Genomic DNA, 23,425 nt, shown 5'->3' on the forward strand with positions numbered 1-23,425 from the left:
TGTCATTGGTAATTTCGGTATCGGCATTTTCCCATTACATCTTTATTTATCATATGTAAGCATGAAATTGCAGGAGCAGCCCTGAAAAAGGCATAAAAACTGATGAAAGTGGTAAAACTGAACAAATTCAAGCAAAATTTTACATCTGAAACAACTTGGCTCTTGTGAAGAAGTTGAATGAGTTGAACAAATTGTGGCAACCATGTCGGTAACCCGGATTGCACAACAACTTCTCTGCCACAATGGAAATTCTGGGAAAAATGAAAATGATCAGTTTGGAGAATTATTAACTAGCTTTTAAGAAAGTCACCTCTCCAACATAGCTGAATCTCTTGGGATTTCAGCAACACAAATGTTATCACAGAAGCAGCCTCGGAATATCACTGAAGTTTGCTTGTAATGCTGAAACAAATGCACCTGCAACAAATATTGCAGAAATATCATGCAGGTATCATATTGAGATACTTTTAGGGTTTAGATTAGGGTATCCATTGTCCATCAGAAGATCCGTACTTAAAGCAGTGGCTAAACGACTTGCACCATGACATACCTCTAACTTTGCCGCAGAAAACACGATGATCAGCAGATAACGTTAAGTTCATTTTTGTCACGACTGCAGGCATCTCGGTCCCTGCGCAGGAATTTAACAAATGAAATGCGAAACACTTTGAAGCATAAAGTATAAAGAAGCATGCTGGACAAGGGTTATTTACCATCACTTCTGGCCACCGGTTCAACAAATTTGTTTCCTCTACCAACAGCAAGGATGCCAGCCTGCCATAAAATGAACAGAGATTTAAAGCACCTTACGATGTCTGGATCACTTTATAGCAGCACCCATTACAGTGGTTAAATATTCTAGAGTGCCTCTAGGATAAAGTCCAGAAAGAAAACGGCGTTAGTAGTTCTCCACTGTTTTCAATCGATAAATGGAAAAGATTGAACTATGCTTTTTCCAAATTTATTGCTTTCTGTAGGAAAAAAATGTCATTAGACCAGCTACTTTTTCCTTTTGAGGATTGAATGTAACACCATTCATGGATGGGATAAGCTGAAGCTATATTTTAATGTTCTCTCGATAAAGGCGCAGGATGTTGTGATAGACTATTTTGGTGAGTGCAAGTGTGAGGAACCATGTAGCACATTCTCATCATATATGCACATTCACATCATATATATGTACAAACATGTGCATTCACACACGTGTGTGAGAGAGTACCTGTGGGGGATTTATAATTACACAAAAATGGTCAACAGGAAACATTCCCAGATTTGAAATGCTGCAAAAATTGACAATTTCTCAATATTTCTTTCAACTATTAAAAAGATAGAATGGAAACTAATATCCCATAGGTTTATAATAAAATTCATACCTGAATGTTCCTCCTTGAAATTCATTTGGTAAAAGCTTCCCGGCCCGTGCCTTTTCAGCTAGTTGCTTGACCTGAAGGCCAAGTTAAAGAAGATGAGCATGATGGAACCAAAACCAGAAAGTAAATTGATGATTACTAAAATATTAACTGAGAAGAACCAGGCCAAAAAATAGAAATTAGCACATAATTCTGACCTTGTTGGCCATCATCTAGTACATTGCAAATTGTTTTAAACATCTAGTTGTACTTAAGCTACACCTACACGGAGTTTCGATTAGTAGACATATTTTACAAGAAAATATCAATATGTGTTCTGTACTTCTATCTAAACAAACTCAAGATTCAAGCACAAGCTCAATGGGTAGAGGAGCCAACAAAGTTGCTTTCCTAAAAAGCAGGTAGAGGTTGAAGATTAAAGTACCTCTGAGGAGATGGATGAAATGGATTTCTGATCTGCATTCCTTACAATTGGGGTCATTAAACCCTGCAATGCAAAAAAAGAAATAAGTAGGTTGGTCTCCATAAAATCTGAAAACTTGTTATTGGAAGCGTACCTTCTCAGTAGCAACAGCAATTGATATGTCAACAGAATCATACAAAATTATTTCTCCTTTCTCAACATCCCAATAAGCTGCAGTCATTGACATAGCAGCATTTTTAGTTAGAAAAAAAGCGAAAAGGCTTGAAAGCTATCACTGAAGAATAATGAATTATATACGTATTGTCCGCTCTATAAAAATGCACTAACTATTGGTAATCTGATGCTGGAATTCCTTATATATAGTGAGTATACTCCACACATGCTAGACCAGCTAACAACCTTAGTGCCCTTCCAGTTTGAAACTTTTTCAAACAAATTAGTACTCAAGTACCCTTACGGTTTGGAACTTATTCAATGCAACCACACACTATTGACACAACAAAGCTTTCCCACATTTGGATGTTAGAGAAGGCTCATCATACACCCACCTAGAACTAATGTTAGACCAGCGACATTAAAACAGCTTCTAGAATGATCATTTGAACAAAGCTGAAAAAAATCTATAAACCAGCGACTGCAAACTAGCTGTTGAATTACTTACTGATGTATAAGAAACAAAATGACCACACAGTCTAAGGCATTTCTTTCGTTAAGGAATGTTGAAGTTCAGGTTTGAGTGCGAAAAAGCAAGCAGCGCCGGGAACAGAATGAGAGTAGATTACACCCCAACTAATAATTCAAACAATGACTCAAAAAATAAAAATATGCATGAAGGTAGAAATGAATAAAAAATATTTTATTATGCAAAAGCACTGAAAATACATCTTTGGACATGCATCAGATTAAAAATGTGTCACTGCCAATGTTTACAGCTGTAAAACAGGTTGGATTCTAGTCTAAGAGAGAAATATCACCCAACATCTCTAGGAATCTTTATATCTTACAATAGATCATGCTCTTATTAGTTGCCTTGGCTTGGCTACTCATGTTTACTCAGAAAACTACAAGGACCAACTTCAATGAAATTATGTCTTACCATTAGCTTCAGGTACATTTTTCAGAGCAATTGCAACCGCTTTTATGACAATGTCATTGACTGAAACTTTAATACCATGCTTCTCTGCAAATTAAGCATAGAACGATCAGCAGTAAGGCAAGCAACAGACAAGAAAAATCAAACTGATGATACAGGGATTCATCCTACACCTTTAAGGTCCTTCCTAAAAGAAAGAAGAGGATCCAGTACAACATCTGATTAACACAATAAAACCATTAAGTTAGAAGGTTAAATTATACTAAAACTTGTAGATGAATATTTTATGTTCCTACCTGAAGATAAATACAAATGTGGTATAGTCTGTTTAGATTCCAATAACCTCCTTGCAATAACCTGCAAAATGAACACAAATGCAGTAAAAAGAAGGAACCAATGTTCGCCATTAAATCAACTTTCTATAATTAACTCATTAAACCATATAAAACAACATAGTGATAGAGACCAATTGGAACAATATTCAAATATAGTAAATGAAATTTGTTAAAGAAAAAAATCCAAGAATACCAAACAAACAGATCAATTGGAATATGTCTTAATAGCAACATTTGACAGTATAAGAGGTTGTCAACACTTGGCAGAACTTATAGCAGTAACAGATACAATTTTTCTTCAAACTACTTAGATTTCACAATAAAGAATCAATAACAGGACTTTCCTTGAGCTTACATATTTTATCATCTGAACAAAAAAATAATATTTATACAAAGCCATCAGACATTTACATACATGAACTTGAAGGAAGATTAGCATTTTCAAATACTTCTATTGCAACTATAGTTTGAGAATACTGCTAATTATATGGCCATTCCATATGCATTTGACTCAAACAAAATCTGGAAGGCATGCCTAAAAGTGGAACACAGTGAAAAACAGCATGCTCCCCTCTGTCTCTTAAATATCTTGATTTGTTCACATAGACATTTCAAAACACTCTGAGGTTCATATTCTATAGATTCCTCATTTCAATTCAAAGTAGAGCAGAAAATAAATAAATAAAATACGAAAACCCTCTTGCTCAAATCTCTAATTATCCTATTCAATCAATAATCTATGAATCTATTGTGGAATAACCATAAAGGCCTGGGTCCTTCTGAACTCAGATTAAAATAATTTACTTTTCAATGCGACAGAGTGATTAAACAATTACATGCAGACTCTGCAAACTAAGTCCTTTGACTTTTGCTCCGCTTAACTTCAATCAAATGTATTCATGTAAACTCCCGTTTGGCAAAGTACCTAGCACCATTTTATTTCCAAATTAAACTCTACCATCCGCCTTTAACATCAGTTATTATCACATATATATATTAACTTTCTTATGTTGAATTCATTATGTACCCCCCCCCCAAAAAAAAAAAAATCCTACATCAAGCTACACTTAAGTTTACAAATAGGTTGATTTTCATCTTTAAATATTGACCTAGTTAGAAAGTCCAATGACAAAGTCTCTTTCCTTGTAGTTACCTTATAACCAGTCAATGAAACATACCTTCCGAATTTGAGTATCGGGCAAGTCTTCAAAAGAAATTGACTGCAGTGGATGAGTCTTCGACTCAGGCCTCCCTGAAGGAGATTTCTGAGTGCTGATTTGAGGACATGGTTTTCTTTCAGATGGTGAAATTTTGGAAGATCCTTTTCCAGACTTAATTGCAGCCAAAACATCCCCTTTAAGCAAAGTACCATGAGGACCTGATGCCTTCAGTGATGATGCATCTAACTCATATTCTGAAATAAGCAACTTGGTTGATGGACTGATCTTTGTAAAACCAGACTTCTGCTCTTTAACTTCACTTTTGGATTCTTGACACATTGGTTCTTGCTTTTTGACAGCTGAATCACCAGCAACAGAAGTCTTCACAGCTTCAATGTCATCTGGATCTTCAACCTTGCAAAGTAACAAGCATTATTCCTCATATGCTTGACATCATTACCATTAACTTTGAAAAATTTTGCGACTCAACATAATGAGGTCAATTAACAACAATAAGAAATACTCCACTTAAAAGCACATAATGTCAACTCACTGTTATTGCAATAGGTTGTCCCACAGCCACATCCTTTGTACCTTCAGGAGCCAGTATCTTTGCAAGGTAGCTGCACCCAACAATTTAAACTCACAATTGTAAACTTACCATTAATATAAATTACTCGAAGAAATGAAAACAATGCCAATCTCACATCTAAGAAAGTTTTTCCTTGGCTATTAATCCATAGAAAAACCCCTGCTTCTTGATTGAACTGTGATCAACCTGCTTCTGTGGTCAATTTCATAGTATTTGACTTAAATAACCACGTAAATACAGTCCAATTTTTCCAAAATGGTGTGTTCTCAATTTGGCATCTTATGAGTATTTTTAAACTGTTAGTCTCATTAGATATGACATGATATCTACATATGTGCTCTATGGCAATCTCATGCTTATGCCTCACACCAATGTTCATGCCCCATGATTTTGGGGGTATAGAAATAACTGCCTTGGTTTAGGTGACTACCAAGTGTAATAAGCATATATGAGCATGGTCATATTCCCTTGAAAACAAGTATAAAAATATTAATAGTTAATACCCAAAGGTGCTCATCATCTTAATTCATATTGAATACTCCATAAGCAGCATTTTGGATAACTTAAGCTTGATACTTCACTATTTCTCATCCTTTTGGATGGAGAAAATAACAAATGGTCAACTATAGAAATTAAGCTAGTGTGGCATCTACACTATCTATGGGTGTCACTTTAGCGCTGTCCCATCAGGATTGCAACCAGCAATAAACTCCAAAGCAATGAAAAAATATTACCCCTCTTCAAGGCTCTCAAATTCAAGGGTTGCTTTGTCAGTCTCAATCTCACATATGATGTCCCCCACTTCTATCTGCTCGCATAGTTAGGCAAATCGATGTGAATAAGGTCATGATTCACTCAAATAGAAAGTGATGGCTTTTTAAAGTAATCTAATAACGTGTGATTATAAAACTAACCTTGTCCCCTTCTTTTTTCGTCCACTTGAAAATGTTACCCTGATTCTGCATATGAAAATATGAAAGCGAAAACATAAGTTTTGCAGTAAAAATGTCAGAAAAATAGGTTCATGTTTTAAACTAAATTTTCTTACCATTGTGGGAGAGAGTGCTGGCATACCAATAACAATGTGTGGAGGAATATCTGATGCATTGACATTGGTAGAGCTTGGTTCGTTTTCCACTTTGGAGCTTTCGATATCCTTAGGAGCTGTTTTCTCCTTAACATCTGATTCACCCCCAAGTGTAGAAGGGATCTTCTCGATATTTTGTTCATCCTCAACCTTTTCAATCCATCCAAATGAGTCTTAACAAACTGTTTATCGCATAGTTGGTACTCGACAAAAATTACTATTAAAAAGCATAAAAATGAAAGAAAAAAAATAGTTATCAAAAGCTATTCACTGTACAATAAGATCAAAATTTATTGTTAATCGGAAGGAACTTTTCCAATGATGTTGACACTTTTACGAATCTTATGAACATAAGTCTTACTTGTATGTTGCTAATCCTTAACCATTATCAAAACCTAAGGAACATAAAAAAGAAGTGGATAACTTGCAGAATTTGGTACACAGAGCAGATGTTCATTAGATCAGAAAGGAGCATAGAAGAGCATGATACGGAAGATAAAAAAAAAAAAAAAACAAGTGCCAAGCAAGACTGTTTTCTTCTTAAAAAATTCAAATTGAATCAGATTTATAAATTTATTTATAGTATGTCCCTAAAGTATGGACAAAAGAATAAATACCATTACTGCAATGGGTTGCCCCACAGGAACATCTTTTGAACCTTCAGGTACTAGTATCTTGGCCAGAAACCTGCAGATAAGCACTACAACCATGAGCGAAAGGAAAAGAAATCTAGAATGGTTATGAAATTGAATAATTGAGATGTGCCCTTTGATTAATATATACAAGATGAAACGAGAGAATTGTACAAAGGGTTCACATGAAGCAATAGAAAGTAGTAAAGGGAAACTGAAAATCCATAGGCAGAGCAAAATTTAGTGGCATTACCAATATGCCACTCTAAGTAATAAATTACACCATAAATCAGACACTATAGAAGTTGAAAAAAAAATAAAGCAGTGAGAAGAAAGAATATATTCACCCTTCTTCAAGACATTCAAACTCAAGTGTGGCTTTATCTGTCTCTATTTCACACAGAATATCACCCGGCTCAATCTGTTAGATAAGCATCAATGATGAAAAATAAGTCGCAATGAAAGAATTAAATCAATTAATTCTCTGCACCTTATGACAAGATTTTTTTCCCTTTTTAACAATCATTTTTAATTTATAGTTCAGAAAAAAAGGCATTAGTCTGTAAAATCTACACCTTCCAGTAATTACTATATAACTGACCTTATCTCCTTCTTTCTTCTTCCATTTTGCAATGTTACCCTGGCTCTGCACAGAAGCAACAAGTACCATAAGCTTGACCGTTGGAATACAAGAGACAAAGCTAGGCTAAGGCCCAACTATATATTACCATTGTTGGAGACAAAGCAGGCATCCCCAGCACTGTATGATCAGGAAGGTCTGTAATAACAATATAATATAACTTAATGATAAGCAAGGATACAAAACTTTGGCAGATATCACAATGAAAGGACACAAGCATTAGTATCCAAAAATAGAAAGGAAATATTTACTATTTAATAAGTATACATGAACCTAGAACCTCCTATAATCTCTCTCCATACTTTTAAAGTTAGTCTAAGACCCAACAGCCCACCAAGGTGTTATGAGACCAGAAAATCTATTTGACTTATGTAACCAAAAGTGATACATTCCAATTTGAAACATTGAAATAGTTTACATGTAAGTGGAAGAATGTAAGTAAAAGATTTTCAAACAGATCTTGCACAAAGACAATGTACTGATTCAGCATTAGTCTAACCAGCATTTGTCCTTTGAAGCAGAGACTCAAACACGACATCCAACCAATAACCTAAAAGTAGGAACAGCTAATTCTTTGCCACATAGTACATATATCACTCAGGCCAGGAAGTTAAATACCGTTTGGCCAAGCAGATTTATAACTACTGAGAAATCTAAAATAATGAACCATAGTATCATAAATAACCTTTGTATGATATTATAAAATCTAGTTCAATTGGATTTTAGAATTTCCACCACTCATCGTGCACAATTGTTTCTGATTAATAAATATAGATGCTTCTTACTTCAACAAATACAGTTTTATGAAAATTTACCAGTAAATAGTTCTATGCCTAGATATATTCATGACTAGCAGTAAGACATAAAACCAGTAGGTACTATAAGATGAAACCGAGCATTTGCTAAGTGCTAGGTTATGGCTCTACTACAAGAAATTCATGCAACAGCGGGACAGCCAATAAGTACTATAAGTAGATTGAGTCAATAAGTAAATTTGTAATAGATAGATGGCAATTTTTTTGGCCCAGATACCAATCATACGATCATATCTACTTCGCAGTTACTAGAAATGAGCAAAAAATGCGAAGTAAACCACTCTGAGGCACTTTTTCAAGACTTTGAAAACTAGATGGGCATATATGGGAAGAGGGAAATGTTTTGAAGTAAAGAGCTCATTAACCTGCAGAAGAGAAATGCCGAATTCCAATCTGCAACTGCAAAAAATATTACATCAGCACACATTCTTATCATAGAACAATGCAAGTAATAATTAAATACCAACCTTGAGCTTTGATGAATTACTGCATACCCCAACTATGCTGGACAAAGCATTGGGCCTGCTTTGAGGGGAAGAACCAGGTAAGATTCAGAAAGTATACAACCCAGCTATAAATATTCCAAATAAAGGCATAATAAATCAAATTGAGTCAACTACAACATATTTTCATTATTTACATAAGATTGTATTGGTTTTTGGTTAGAAAATCAAGAAGGGAAAACAACATTGGCCAACTCAAACCTCGTTAAAAGTTATTCCTTGAATTTTGTTTGGTTTAAAATTGTGCTAAGTGAACCAAAAAGGCTGTCGTTATGTTACATATTTATATTTAATGTATAATATGTAGTTAGAAAGTATTCTCTTCATAATATTTTACATGTTATAAATACAAATAAAATTGGTATAGGTCTTAAAGTAGGTACATTAATGATGAAAAATGTGAAATCATTGCATAAGTGAGTAATAAATCATGTAAAGCAATAGTAACAAAATTTATTCATGATAATAGGAAGTCAACAGATGCAAACCTTAAGCAAGACCCATTCCAGTCCTTGAAAGGCCTTTCCACATTTGAAGTGCTATAGCAGCAAATCAATAAGAACATAAGCAAAAGAACAGAAACTCATGTGAAGGTGTTATACTCAATAGTTAACACGAATTAAAGGGCATATGATATAAGTGCCAAAGAAAAGTAATAATTAAGAATCAGATTCCCACCTCATAAGAGGGAACTTAAAATGTCAAGCTGCTATTTTTCACTTGGAACAAAAGGATATAATTTTTTTTATATAAAAATGAAAGCATTAATTAGATAGTTAGTACATAATGCATAATGTAACATAATAAATAAGACCAATAACTATATATATAATAACAGTGAGAAAGAAAGATTACCCAGTAACATTTTCCTCCATAGTTGCATATCCATTGTAAAGTTCAAATTACATTATTTCAACCACCATTGCAAAAAAAAAAATCTTCATCTAATTTCAAAACAAAAGTTCTCACAAACCCAACTCTGAATACCACTATCTTTAATTAAAAGTTATTACTTTTTTTTCCAAAAACAAATTCCAATCAGATGCATAAGATGATCATCATGGTGGGAATCCAAAACCGTTCATAAAACACATAAAGAAATGGAAAGAAATAGAACAGTACCGAGAAAGTGGTCTGGGTGAAGCGTAGGAAGATAGAAAACGAGCTCTGAAGAGAGATGGGACGGCTCTTGAGAAAACTAGGTTCCTAAGACGTGAAACTGCCATTGAAATTGGTGTTCGTAAAAAAAACTGAGATAATTAATAGCTTGGATTCTATTAAAGTTGCAGTTTCATAAAGGAAGAAGAGAGAATGAACTGGGTTTATTGAGTTTATGCTTCGATTGATTGATCAAAAGAAAGCAAAATAAAAGTTGGTTCGGTTGCTCATTAGTTCGCAAATAGCTACACAAAGGCACATGTTATGACTATACAATTTTGTTTAGGGTAAATTACATAAATATATAACAACAATTACATTTTGGTCACTTAAACCACTGAATTTTTACACTTCCACAACCGCCACTATTATTCGAGAAAATAACCTCAGTGACCAAAAATCTTAGATAATATACGATTTTGACCAATTTTTTTTGGATTTGCGAAAATGACCAACAAAATCGCAATGCGATCTCTAATTTGCATTGCGATCTCCACTATCGCAAATTCACGTTGCATTTCGCATTGCGATAGTTGAAAATCGCGTTGCGTTTTTCCATTTCGCGTTGCGATAGTTGGAGATCGCGTTGCGATTTTCCATTTCGCGTTGCGATAGTTGAAATCGCAACGCGATCTCCATCATCGCAAATTCGTGTTGCATTTCGCGTTGCGATAGTTGAAAATCGCGTTGCGATTTTCCATTTCGCGTTGCGATTTTCCATTTCGCGTTGCGATAGTTGAAAATCGCGTTGCGATTTTCCATTTCGCGTTGCGATAGTCTACAGTCGCGTTGCGATTTTCCAAATTCGTTGCGATAGTTAAAAAAAATAATATCACTATTTAAGGCTCAATCCCACATAGTATTGGGAACAAGTGTTGGTAATGCTCAAATCCCACATAGTATTGGAAACACTATTGGGAATGGTATTTAAGGCTTGGCTTTCCCACTTCATTGTTGAGTGATAGAGAACAAGGGAGACTCTCGCGCGCCGCCGTCGTGGTCGTGGTCGTGGTAATACGTGTCTTCGACACGTCCGCGCGGATACTATCTTTTTAGAGAAAATTCTTAAGAAACAAAATCTTTTTTTAACTATCGCAATTTGGAAAATCGCAACGACAACTGTAGACTATAACGCGAAACGGAAAATCGCGATCGCAACTGTATACTATCGCAACGCGAAATGGAAAATCGCAACGCGATTTTCAACTATCGCAACGCGAAATGGAAAATCGCAACGCGACTGTAGACTATCGCAACGCGATTTTCAACTATCGCAACGCGAAATGGAAAATCGCAACGCGACTGTAGACTATCGCAACGCGAAATGGAAAATCACAACGCGATTTTCAACTATCGCAACGCGAAATGCAACGCGAATTTGCGATAGTGGAGATCGCAATGCGAATTAGAGATCGCATTGCGATTTTGTTGGTCATTTTCGTAAATCCAAAAAAAGTTGATCAAAATCGTATATTATCTGAGATTTTTGGTCACTGAGGTTATTTTCTCCACTATTATCAGTTATCGTTAAAAATGTTTAAATGGCACGTTAAAGACATCTTCTTCTCTGGAAAACCTTAAAAAGATTTTTTTTTCCAAATTAACAAACATCAGTTTTTTTTATGTGATCGTTGTCTAATGTTTTTCCGATCGTCTTTATCACAGTATTCACCACACTTTAAAGTTAGGGCCGACTCTTAGGGGAGCAGTTTGAGTAACCATTTAAGGCCCCAATTTTTTTTTTATTATTCAAAATTATGTATCATACTCGCATTCAATTTTTTTATATTTATTCTCACTTAGTTGTATTTATGGTATTTTCTAAATAAAATAATAAAAATAATGTGTTTTACCAAAATTTAATCATTTTTCTATGGTTTATTTATGTAATATTAAATTAATTGTTTAAAGTAATGAAATATGCCTTAACTTTATAAAAGTCTATTTTTGATTTTTCGGCCCTAAAAATATCTAAGACAACTCTGTTTAAATTTTCTTTCGAACCCCAAAGTTATTCAATGGTCTTGAATGCACTACAAGTAAGGTGTACAAATTCACCGTCTCTAATTAACTTTTGCTGTAATGAGTTGTTCACATAATCAAATACTTTTTTTTAATTCGAGTACTTTGTATAAACACAACATATGTTATTATGTTGAGTCTCAGAAAATGAAGTTTTATAGGAGCACAAAAATGAACCAGTAAGCTAGTCTGTAGTAACTATGCACATGTGAGAGAAACTGCCAGAGGGATCGAAACAATGATAATGACAACATAAAGTTAACCCTTGGCTATTCAATTTTAGGAAAATTGGCAAACAAATCTTCAGGGGTAGATCAACTAACACGAGTGAGTTTCCTATGTGGGTTGATTGTTATAGTTGTGACCCAATTTCTTCTTGGACCAGGTTATGAAGTTAAAATCAAAACAATGATAAAAGTGTGAGGCCTATAAAACGGGTGAAATTTTCTTCTGCCAGAGTAGTATAATCCGTTTGAAACTCTAATTCTTCAGCTGCCTTTATGTTGACAAAGAAAGAAAATTCAGTTCAAGTATAGTTCTTCTGATTTAAGTTTCTTTTGTTTTCTATCCCTATAAATAAAAAGTAGGAAATAGAATTTTAGGTTTTCCATGTAATCTTGGTGTTCTTTCGTATTCGTTTATTGCTAATTATTCCAATAACTACATCATTGACAAAGAATTTAAATAACAATTACAATATGATATTGCCATTTTTGTTTCTTCTTCTTCTAAATGTTAATGTATTGTTTGTTAAGTGTTATGTGGTGATTTAAAGGGAAGCTTGTTATGGAGCTAAAACTGATGAAATATGCTAAGTTTGGAGAGGTACTCAAAGAAGAAGGTAAAAAAGACTAAGAAAAGAAACACAGTATGAAGGAGAAGGATATGGTGAAGAATATAAGTTCTGCAGCTTGTAAGCTAGAGGTGCTATGCACTTGTGCTGATCAACTGCATGTTGCAGTTCTTAAGAAAATAAATAAATGTTGTGTTGTAGGGCATTCTAGCTGAGCTCAGATCAGTTACTATGGTAATGTTTATCTATTCAAATGATAATCATTATGTTAATTGTTAAATTTTCTCTCTTTATTTCTGTTCCTAATTTTTATGATTATGGTCATGTATGTATAGGTTCCTTAATGATCTTATGAATACGAGGTTTAGTATTGATAATGACAAACTTCATCCTTTTTCTGTTTTTTTAACATACATATAATTTGAATAATATTGTAAGACTTATGTCTCTAATTGAGGGACAAACACATGAGTTTATGTCTCTAATTGAGGGACAAACACATGAGTTTATGTTAAAGGGGTTAACTTATAAAAATTTAAAAGGAAACTAACTTATAAAATTTTAGAGAAGGAGAAAATAGATTACCAATAAAAAGAATTTAAAACATAGAAAAATTTGAAATTTTCAGATAAGACTACCACAACATCCGTCCTTACCAATCCAATGCTATCTACATCTTATGCTCAGTTTCTTATTCTTCAAAGCTGCTTCATTCTGCCTAATGTTGTTGTATATGCTTCCAAATAATATGATAACTACATAATTAATACCGTGTCAACAGATTCCCTTTTTTATATATAACCTACTTATGATTCGATGATTCATCTAGTTCAGTCGACTTGGTTTAGTTTTAAAATGGACAAACAGTTTTAGTCTGCTAACCCAATTCGAATTTAATTTAAATAAATTAAAAATATAATTATTTAAAGTTAATTATAAAAATACAATAATAATTTATATTTTAATTTTTTTTCATGTTATAGCTCCCTTTTCTCTTGCTTCGTAAACGTTGGAGTCATGTGAAAGACGGGTATGATTAATCATAACTCTCTTTCTCTGACCCCAAACACACAAAATGCATGAATTACAACAAAAATTGAGGCACTTAAAGTCCCCGTGAGTGTTAACCAACACAATGGCTAAGAAAAAAATTTCCCGGAAAATCTGGAGGAATATATCAAAAGTATGTGGACTTGTGAGTGTTATGTGACAAGAATCTGTATTTCATCTAACTTTAATGGCTGACTTCTTAGTTGAAACCCAACATTCAATTACATGTATATAATATCATATCAGCAGTGTTTCTCAAGTGGAAAGCTTCCTTGGAAATGGCTTCTCCAACATCTTCTCCGGTTCTTGTTTTGTTTGTTCTGCTCCAGATGGTGCTAAGCACTGTCGAATTGAAGCCGACGATGACCGCTCAAACTTTCCGACATCTAGTGGGGTGCCGCAAAGATCATACCGCCGAAGGGGTTTCCGAGCTCAAACAGTTTGTCGATAAACTCGGATACTTGAATCACGACGGTGCTAAGGATGACAAGTTCGATGAGGATTTGGAGTCTGGTATCAAAGCATACCAGGTTAATTATCAGTTGAATGTCACAGGCAGCCTAGATGACGATACTTTGAAACAAATGATGAAGCCGAGATGCGGCATTGCGGATTTACGACTAAATGGTGATAAAAATTCCAAGTCTGTGTACCGATTCGAAGCCGCTCGTTACGAATTCTTTCTTGGGAATCTGAAATGGCCGATCTCGAAGACTCATCTAACCTACAACTTTCGTTCGAGTGTTGAAGTCCCTCTCGATGAAGACATAAGGTCCATTTGTTTCAGATCTTTCGAACGATGGGCAGATGTGAGCCGCTTTACGTTTGAAGAAGTATCGGATGACTACATTGCCGATATTGAAATCGGATTCCATAGTGGCGACCATGGAGACGGGAACCCCTTCGATGGTCCGCAGGGGACTCTGGCTCATGCTAGTCCACCAACAGGGGGAAAGTTGCACTATGATGCTGATGAAAACTGGAGCACTAACCCTGGTCCTGATGAGATCGACTTGGAATCGGTCACTGTGCACGAAATCGGCCACCTTCTCGGGCTTCAGCACAGCATGATCCCTGATGCAGTCATGTATGCGTACTTCGACTCCGGCGTTACGAAGAGGAGGCTGAACAGGGATGACGTTCACGGTATCCGCGCCTTATACGGATTATTATGAGTGAAAGAAAAAAAATATACTATGCATCATGTTACATTTTCTGTTCAATCAGAAACTATTTTGTAAGCATCGATTTGATTATCCAATTGCATTTCTATTCAATATAGCCTTTAACATATATTCATCGAGTGATTAAAAATAAGACTCACGTGCATATCTTTCGTTAAATTAACTTAAGAAATGTGGTAAGAGTTGTATTCGAGACATCGTAAGATAAATGATACTAAAATTTTCCGGTTATAGAAAGAAACATCAAAATTAAATAAACTTTTCTTATTTAGATGCTTATTTGGAATTTTAATAAAGAAAAAGGCAACAACATTGAAAGATTGTAATTAACTTGTAGCGGTAGTAGTATGTGGTAGATTAGAAATGAATCCCAAAACAACTTTGACACTGTTTAAAGCAGCAAGGCTCCCAAATTTGATCCAAGCATTGTCTCCTTGCTGGTTTCCAGCTAAATCTGATAGCCCTCTTATCACAATCACTGGGAATCCATTTGACAAGCTTGTCTGCATCCATATCCCACCATTATCATATAATTACTTCTTTTAATTTTTTAAATTTTCAAAAATTCGTTTATACGTAAAGGGTTAATTGCATCAAACGTCCTTAAACTACGGGCATATTACAATTGAATCCTCAAACTAAAGTATTTTTGAACGGTTCAATTTCATCCCGAAACTATGACTCTCATTCTAAATTAGTCCTCAAACTTTTAAATATTTTAATTTCATCCCTAAACTATGACTCTCATTTTAAATTAGTCATCACACTTTTAAATATTTTAATTTCATCTCAAATGATCAGTATATGCTAATCACATCCCCTATTAGTAAAACCATCATGTCAGACTATATTATTATATGTTTGAAGAAAAATAAAACTTAGGTTAAAATATGATTGAACTCATGGATGAAATTTCCAAAGTTTAGGGACCAATTTAGAATAAGGGTAATAATTTGGGATGAAATTGGAAGATTCAAAAGTTCAAAGATTAATTTAGAACCATAATCATAGTTTGAGGATGAAATTAGAATATTTAAAAGTTGAAGTACCAATTTAGAATGAGTGTCATAGTTTAGGGACATATGATGCAACAACTCTTTTTTTAATGGCAAACTTGACTGTTGTATTGACAAGAGGACCTGGTTAGAAAGATACTTTAGTCTTAATGATTCAATCGAAATTTTTAAAGTTTAAGGACTAATTTAAAATTTCGACTATCATAATTTGAAGATGTACGGTGCGTAATTCATTACCATTACTACAGCTGCACTCTCCATATCAGCTGATGAAACCCCAAATTCTTGAAGAAGGAAGTCTCTATATGCTGCATTGTCCACAAAAATGTTGGCTGTTGAGGCCCTCAAACCAACAACTAGCTTGGGTTTTTCCGGTAGGCACAGGCTTGAATTCACACACTGCTCTAGTTTAATGCCCTGTTGTGCAAGAAACCCGACGTCAACTCGGAAATAGCGGAACGATTTGCCGATACCAATATCCGACCGACGGCACGATAATGAACTACGAATATAACTAACCTCCAAGCTGGAAGCAAGCCGAAGCCAATGCGGAGTTATTTCAGCCCAAACCAGTCGTTCAGCAACATTTGGTTCCCCTGATACTGAATAAAATTGCTCTTTGTTGTATCCAATATGACCCAAGAGGTTAGTTCCATTTCTTTTTGCGACATTGTAGTTTCCGATGTCCAGTTGAGCAACATCGGCAGGATCGACGGTTGAATTCGGGTTCTATTCACAAACGAAAACGGTCCCTAGTTAGCCGGAAATCGTGTTAAAGTTTGGAAAAGAGATGTGGATCAAACTCACCACCCAATCCCAAATGCCAGTATGAGCAACTTGCTTTGGGATGGTAACATCTCCAATGGACATTGAGTTGTTTGTGTTGCCAGCAATACCGAAATGGATGATCCCTTTCATATGAAATACGTCAAGCATTTGTTGTGTTGCCGCAACCGCATTGATCTGATTTGAACGTCCACAGTTAAAACAAGATTAATGTTAGAAATTATATCTAACTATTAATCGATTAATTCATATCAAATATTACATAAATTTATGATTAAGGACGGATACGAGATGGCATAGGTTGACTTTCTTGTTATCCGACTCTAAATAAAAAATTGAAGCTTTTACCTAATTTTAATCATCCCGACATTTGGTGATATTCTATCAACCTCGAATCTATCTTAATTTTAGAATAAAACTAACTTTGACCCACCTGACATGAATATTTTCTTTTATTTTTTTTATTCGGCAAGATAAGGAGATATTAAAAATATAGAGAAAAAGAAAGAAAAAAAACACCCCCAACAACTTATTACGATAAATGAATTTAACTTAAATAATTAACGACGCTAACTCTTTCGACTAACAAATGATATTATAAAGAAAGAAAAATAGGTTGACTTTCTTGTTATCCGACTCTAAATAAAAAATTGAAGCTTTTACCTAATTTTAATCATCCCGACATTTGGTGATATTCTATCAACCTCGAATCTATCTTAAATTTTAGAATAAAACTAACTTTGACCCACCTGACATGAATATTTTCTTTTATTTTTTTTATTCGGCAAGATAAGGAGATATTAAAAATATAGAAAAAAATAAAGAAAAAAACGCTCCCAACAACTTATTACGATAAATGAATTTAACTTAAATAATTAACAACGCTAACTCTTTCGACTAACAAATGATATTATAAAGAAAGAAAAAAAATAATGTCAAATTAAAGTATAAAGATAAAATTTAAACATAATAGGGGGACCAAGACTATTGTTTAACCTTAAAGGGTCAACATTTATGATTAATCTTAATTCCTACCGTTCCAATCCCACATCTGACATAAACGACTTCTCTTCCACGAACTTGTCCAATGCGAAATCTTCTTCCTGCAATATCTCCCCAAAAAAATCCATTCGAATCGAATTGAAATAAAAGAAATTATATTGAGGTGTATTTTTTTTCCATTAACAACGTCTAAAAATCGAAATATACCCGATAAATCGATGAAAGGATACTTGGGGTCGGGTTTAAATGATCCCGAAGCGAAAAATGCATCTTCCTCGGTGGCAAACACCGTGATGAGACCGATGTACGGCCCTCTACGGTTCACCTCTCTGATTTGTTTCAAAAACTTGATTCTATTTGTGGATACAGCTGAAGCAAGAACAAGCAAAAAAAAGGTGAAGACCAGCACCAAACATGGTTTAACTTGTCCACCCATGGCATAAAGATTTAGCTCGTCGAAGAAGAAGGTCCTCTGATATCCGAGGAATGACAGCACCGGCGACTCCAATTTAAAGGGGAGAAAGAACATTGGTGCTGATCTGTGACACTGTTTTTTATTGATAAAATCGTCTCGCACATGTTAAGCATGGGCAACCATGTGCTATTGTTTTTGTTTTAGGGTAAATTACATGAGAGGTATTTCAGCTATATTTAAATTGATCTTTTTCATCATTGAAATTTTAAAAATTTATAAATAAACATTGAATTTATCAAGTTGTTATAAATGATTATTGTGACATTTGTATGGTCATAAAAGTTGATAAAGTTAACAATCATTTTGTAATAGTTCCATAAGTTTAATGATTATTTTATAATAGTTTAATAAGTTTAATGATATTTTATAATATAATGAACATTTTATAATAGTTCCATAAATTTAAAACAAATTTTATATTTTCTTGATAATTTAGTGACTAAAAAAATCATTTGATCATAATTTAGAGATCTCTTATTTATTTTACTGTTTATTTTATAGGCTTATACACCAAATTGACCCTTTTGACGGTACCCAAAAATCAAATAACTCCATAGTTTGAATAATAGATCAAATGAATCTTTATATAAAAAATTACGATGAAATGAACTAATAATTAAAAAATAAATCAAATGTCTCCATATTTAATAAATCGCGACCAAATTTATATTAGTGTTTTCAATATTTAAAGATTTATTTTATCATAATCTTTTAAATAAATACACATTTAATCCATGATTAAAACTAAAAACTCATTGATTTTTTAATACAAGTAGAAAGTTATATTTGATATATAAATCTATTTTATATTATTATATATTTAAATCAAGTAGGTTCTTTGTGGGCTCATGAGATATTGTTCTTTTTCGTAATTTAAATTGGAGTAGGTAAATATATTTTGTTGGGCTGTGTTTGTTACGATTATTAGTATTAGGAGTAGACCTATAAATTTATTAAGGTGGAGGTTACAAATATTTTTTATTTTTTATAAATATAATTTTTTAATTAAAGGGATCGGATAAATTTTTTAATTTATTTTTTGAAAAATATATATATATATTTTTAATATTAATTAATACTTTAAAAAAATGGATGGGCCAAGGCTCCGATTAGTATTTTAATGTATTTTATTGAATTCATTGAGTGATTTTATTGGTAAAAGAGAGTGTCTCAAGTTTGAGTTGTTGTATCTTTAGGACGTGTGTATATTATCAATAGGATTGTAAACGAGTCGAGTTGAGCTCGAATATTGTTGAACTCAACTCAAAAAAATCAAAGTTGAACTCGACTCAACTTGTAAGCTTGTGAGTTTAAAATTGTCAAGCTCGACTCGAACTCGAAATCAAAAATTGATGCTCCACTCGACTCAAAAGCTCACGAGCTTAAAACTATTAAGCTCAACTCAAACTCAAAATAAAAAATTGAAGTTCGACTCTAGTTTGAAAAAACTTGAACTCGAAAAATTCTTTGTTCTTTTCACAACTTTTTTTAATATAATTATTTTTAGGATACTTTCAATTTTAAAATTAATAAAATTAAACTTTAAACTTAAGTTTATCTGGTTTAATTATTTTTTAAGACTTTTGAATTTTAAATTTTATGAAATTAAACCCTTGATGTGTTAGTTTTTATAATTTAATTTCTTTTTAAACTTTATTTATTTTAAAGTTAAACAAATTATTTTTTTTATAATTTAATCTCTAAATGTATTCAATTACAAAGAAAAATAAAACCGTATCTTGTATTGATCTTGGGAAAGGTGTTTTTCCCGAAATATCTCATATACCCTATAATTTTCCCTGTCATGCACCCTTCAGACTATTTTTCTTGATCTAGCACCCTTTGCAGGAAGGCGCTCCCCCTGCAGCGCACTTTACGCTAATATGGCGTCACGTAGGGTAAGGCGCACCCCCTGCAACACGCTTTATGCTGATCTGGCGACACGTGGGATATAGCGCAGGGCAGGGGTCGCGCTTTACCTTTAAAGATGACACGCGTCAGAAAAGACCTTAGGTTTAATTACCCACCTACCCCGGCCGTTCACACCCCACCCCCTCCCTATAAATACCCCCATTCTCAATCACTTTCATCACACCAAATCATCTCAACTTCTCTCAAATACTCTTATATTCTATTTTAACTGTTTAAGGTATATTTTATTATGTTTAATATTTTGTTTTTAATTTATTTAAGTATTTGAAATTTTAATAATCTATTTAATTAATTTTTTTGCATATATAAAATGGAAGGAGGTCTACTTCGCTTGGATGAAAATCATATATCGCGACATTTTATTGATACAATAACATTTTAACGTTTTAATATAATTTAAATTATTAGTAATAATTTATTTATTTATTTATTTAATGCATGATTATTAGTTTAAAAATTAATTTTTGTAATTATTTAATTTTAGGAGAGAGATCGTGTATTAGATCCTTTTATTAGGAACATTAAGTTAGTGATACCTAAATGTGTCTTGCCGTATTTAGTAGAGGTTGGATTCGGTCACATAGGTAGATATGAGGGTCACTGTAAGATAGAGTCAGACCTTATTTCTGCCTTAGTGGAGCGGTGGAGGCCGGAGACCTACATATTCCATCTTCCGTGCGGAGAGTGCACGATTATACTTGAGGATGTTTCTATGCACCTGAGGATTCCGGTGGATGGAGATGTGATATCGGGGATGGCGCACGGTTCATGGAATGCTTTGTGCCGGGACTATTTAGGACGTGTCCCAGAAAGTTTTAACGGTGTTCGGATACCGTTAAATTGGTTAGATGTCAATTTTCGGAAGTTGAGCTAGGACGCCTCTGATGATGAAGTTAAAATGTATGCACGGGCATGCATACTGCAACTGATAGGAGGGTTGTTGATGCCGGACAAATCGCGCAACCAAGTTCACTGTATGTGGTTGTGACATCTTGGTGACTTTCGTCTGGTCGGATCACTCAGTTGGGGCTCGGCAGTTTTGGTTTTCCTGTACAGGGAGATGTGTCGAGCCACTGACTACAAGAAAAATGCTATCGGCGGATATCTCTTGCTACTGCATTCTTGGGCATGGTATCGATTTCCCTTTTTATGTCCCGTTGTCAAGAACTCATTCGTATTTCTGCTACTATTGAGGTAATTATATAACTGATTTCGTATATTAATCATTTTATACAGTGTATAACTGATTTAGAAAAAAATTAGGATGCTAATCAATCATAAGGCTGACACACAGGTATGCATTTGAATGTTTAAAAATCGATTTTAGAGTATAGTTGTATAATTAGATTATTATTTTGATAAAAATTATATATATTTGTTTTAGTTTGAATGGGTGTCATATTCTAATGATGATGTGAGGATGGTGATCTCACCTGAGTTGAGGGACCCATTAGATGTTTGGATGGCGATGGTCCCTTTAATCTGTTATGCGATCATCGAGTTTTATGACCCCTCCTGGAGGATATTATGGGTCTATGTTTGTATATCCGACTTGGGGTTCATATACACACATTTTGGCGGGTTCAACCTCATCACCCATGGTCGCAGCACAGACACCTCCTGTACAGTTTTCACACTCAGCGATGTCTGGGTTTTATGAGTTTTCCCAGTTTTCGCATGCAGGTGGGATAGTCAGTCATATACCTCCAGGGTCCTTATTCTATGAAGGAGCTTCATCGTCATCAGCTCCTCATCAACCTAATGTAGCTGCTCATGACGACGAAGATGATGGTGATGATGATGACAACGATGAGTCACAACCACTGATAAATCCTCCTCGAGACCGACAACCACCGCCTTGCGGAACACATTCACGTCGCAGGTATCGATATATTTTATTTTTTATTATATTTGTATTTAGTTGTTTATTGGATTTTTTATTGTAATTGTTTTGTTATGTATCATTTAATACTTACTTTATTTCATTAATTTGGTTGGATTTATTTTAATTTATTTTGTTAAATTTGTTGAACTTTTTGTTAATGTATTTTGGTTAATTTTGTTTATTATCATTTAATATCAGTTATTGTAATTTGTTTATCATTTACCATTTAATACTTATTGTAAGTTTGTTGTATTTAAAATTATATTCAAACACCAAATCGTTATTGTTTTGATAAAATTTAATAATTGTGTTCGATAATTTTCTTCAGTTTGTCACTTATTGTAAGATCGAATGACATTAACTTGAAGTAAATGCAAATTAAAGTACAAGAATTCTTATTTGATAAACAACTACATCATTTTCTCATCAATTGTTACTTGATGACAACAGAAGTGGACATGTTTTTCTAGTGTGTCCTGGGTTTCTACAATGCCCACATCTTTTGTCTTGTCTAGATCTTTCTCGAATATCCATATCACAATGAATTTGATTGGATTTTGGACGACTATGCTCCCTCAATAAAGTTGGATTTGGTACAATCGGAAGCCAATCCTGAACCTCATCATGGTCTTTGTCATTACCTATAGGGGGAACTCAAATTCGTATACCTTAAAAACTTTAGATAGTAGGTATACGGGATCCACAAAACAGTTATAGTCTTGACGTGTATGCGAGCAAGCTGCTATCACATGAGAGCATGGATACTTCAGAGCTTGAAAAAACCTACAGTCGCACGTTCTGTCCCGTAGATTTACTCTTAACGACACAACTTCAATCCCTTGAAGAGGTTACGTCAACTCTGTGACATGAAACATTTCATGTCTTCTAGGGAAGCTTGTTACAAACATTCCATTTGATGTAACAATTTTTTTGTAGACCTGCAACTAATCTAGGGTGATAGACATAACAACCTTGCATCCAGGTTTGAGCTTGTCCCCCGAGATTCTCAAAAAGCGCCCCCAAACGAAAATATATAGTTTTTACCAAAGCCGCTAAAGGTAAGTGGCGTGCACCCTTTAAGGTTGAATTGATTGCCTCAGCCAAGTAGGTCGTCATGTGTCCATATCGATATCCACTATCATATGCGTTCGTCTACATTTCTTTATCGATGAGGCTGATGTAATCGTATCCTTCCTCATTTTTCGCATGCAAATCTTGAAGTATTAATTCAAACGTTTGAGGAAGTAATTCGTAACCTGATCAAAAATTGTATAACTTACTAACTTGCTTTCGTTGCAAAATTAAAATGATCGAAAGAAAACAAACTACATCAATTTCACTTACCTATGCGTACAATTAATTGACGTTCATCATTCTTCTTGTATCTTCCATGGTAGTTCACAGCAATGTGTCGGAGACAATACATATGTTGGGCAAAGGATGGTTGCCACATTGGACCCAAAGACTTCAT

General features: G+C 34.1%; 3 protein-coding genes across 8 annotated transcripts; 1 reads left to right on the forward strand and 2 right to left on the reverse strand.

The window, feature by feature from the left end:
- Positions 1-92: 92 nt before the first annotated feature.
- LOC120213217 (dihydrolipoyllysine-residue acetyltransferase component 1 of pyruvate dehydrogenase complex, mitochondrial-like) lies at positions 93-10,015 on the reverse strand. 5 transcript variants are annotated; one of them, XM_039211363.1, is made up of 23 exons: positions 9,774-10,014; positions 9,140-9,190; positions 8,616-8,673; positions 8,514-8,541; positions 7,422-7,471; positions 7,295-7,339; positions 7,041-7,114; positions 6,679-6,748; positions 6,023-6,211; positions 5,889-5,933; positions 5,709-5,782; positions 4,936-5,005; positions 4,401-4,796; positions 3,184-3,244; positions 3,061-3,105; positions 2,891-2,974; positions 1,928-2,004; positions 1,795-1,857; positions 1,374-1,444; positions 1,220-1,280; positions 714-774; positions 551-631; positions 101-417 (listed from the first exon to the last, which is right to left on the reverse strand). In XM_039211363.1, exons 1-23 carry the CDS (start codon positions 9,875-9,877, stop codon positions 359-361), a joined length of 1,917 nt encoding a protein of 638 aa, XP_039067294.1. In that variant the 5' UTR covers positions 9,878-10,014; the 3' UTR covers positions 101-358. The 5 variants fall into 5 exon arrangements, with proteins under 5 accessions (XP_039067296.1, XP_039067294.1, XP_039067292.1 ...); XM_039211361.1 differs by having other exon boundaries at positions 8,514-8,547; XM_039211362.1 differs by having other exon boundaries at positions 102-417; positions 8,514-8,547; positions 8,616-8,670.
- Positions 4,347-18,160, reverse strand: LOC120213220 (bark storage protein A-like). 2 transcript variants are annotated; one of them, XM_039211370.1, is made up of 7 exons: positions 17,870-18,160; positions 17,696-17,763; positions 16,682-16,837; positions 16,394-16,603; positions 16,112-16,291; positions 15,167-15,361; positions 4,347-4,357 (listed from the first exon to the last, which is right to left on the reverse strand). In XM_039211370.1, exons 1-6 carry the CDS (start codon positions 18,096-18,098, stop codon positions 15,185-15,187), a joined length of 1,020 nt encoding a protein of 339 aa, XP_039067301.1. In that variant the 5' UTR covers positions 18,099-18,160; the 3' UTR covers positions 4,347-4,357; positions 15,167-15,184. The 2 variants fall into 2 exon arrangements, with proteins under 2 accessions (XP_039067301.1, XP_039067300.1); XM_039211369.1 differs by lacking the exon at positions 4,347-4,357 and having other exon boundaries at positions 15,102-15,361.
- LOC120213222 (metalloendoproteinase 5-MMP-like) lies at positions 13,946-14,862 on the forward strand. The gene has a single exon (XM_039211372.1). The coding sequence runs from the start codon at positions 13,953-13,955 to the stop codon at positions 14,847-14,849; it is 897 nt and encodes a 298-aa protein (XP_039067303.1). The 5' UTR covers positions 13,946-13,952; the 3' UTR covers positions 14,850-14,862.
- Positions 18,161-23,425: the final 5,265 nt, after the last annotated feature.

Source organism: Hibiscus syriacus, unplaced genomic scaffold, assembly GCF_006381635.1.
Source record: "Hibiscus syriacus cultivar Baekdansim isolate YM2019G1 unplaced genomic scaffold, ASM638163v2 tig00110020_pilon, whole genome shotgun sequence".
Classification (NCBI taxonomy): Eukaryota; Viridiplantae; Streptophyta; class Magnoliopsida; order Malvales; family Malvaceae; genus Hibiscus; species Hibiscus syriacus.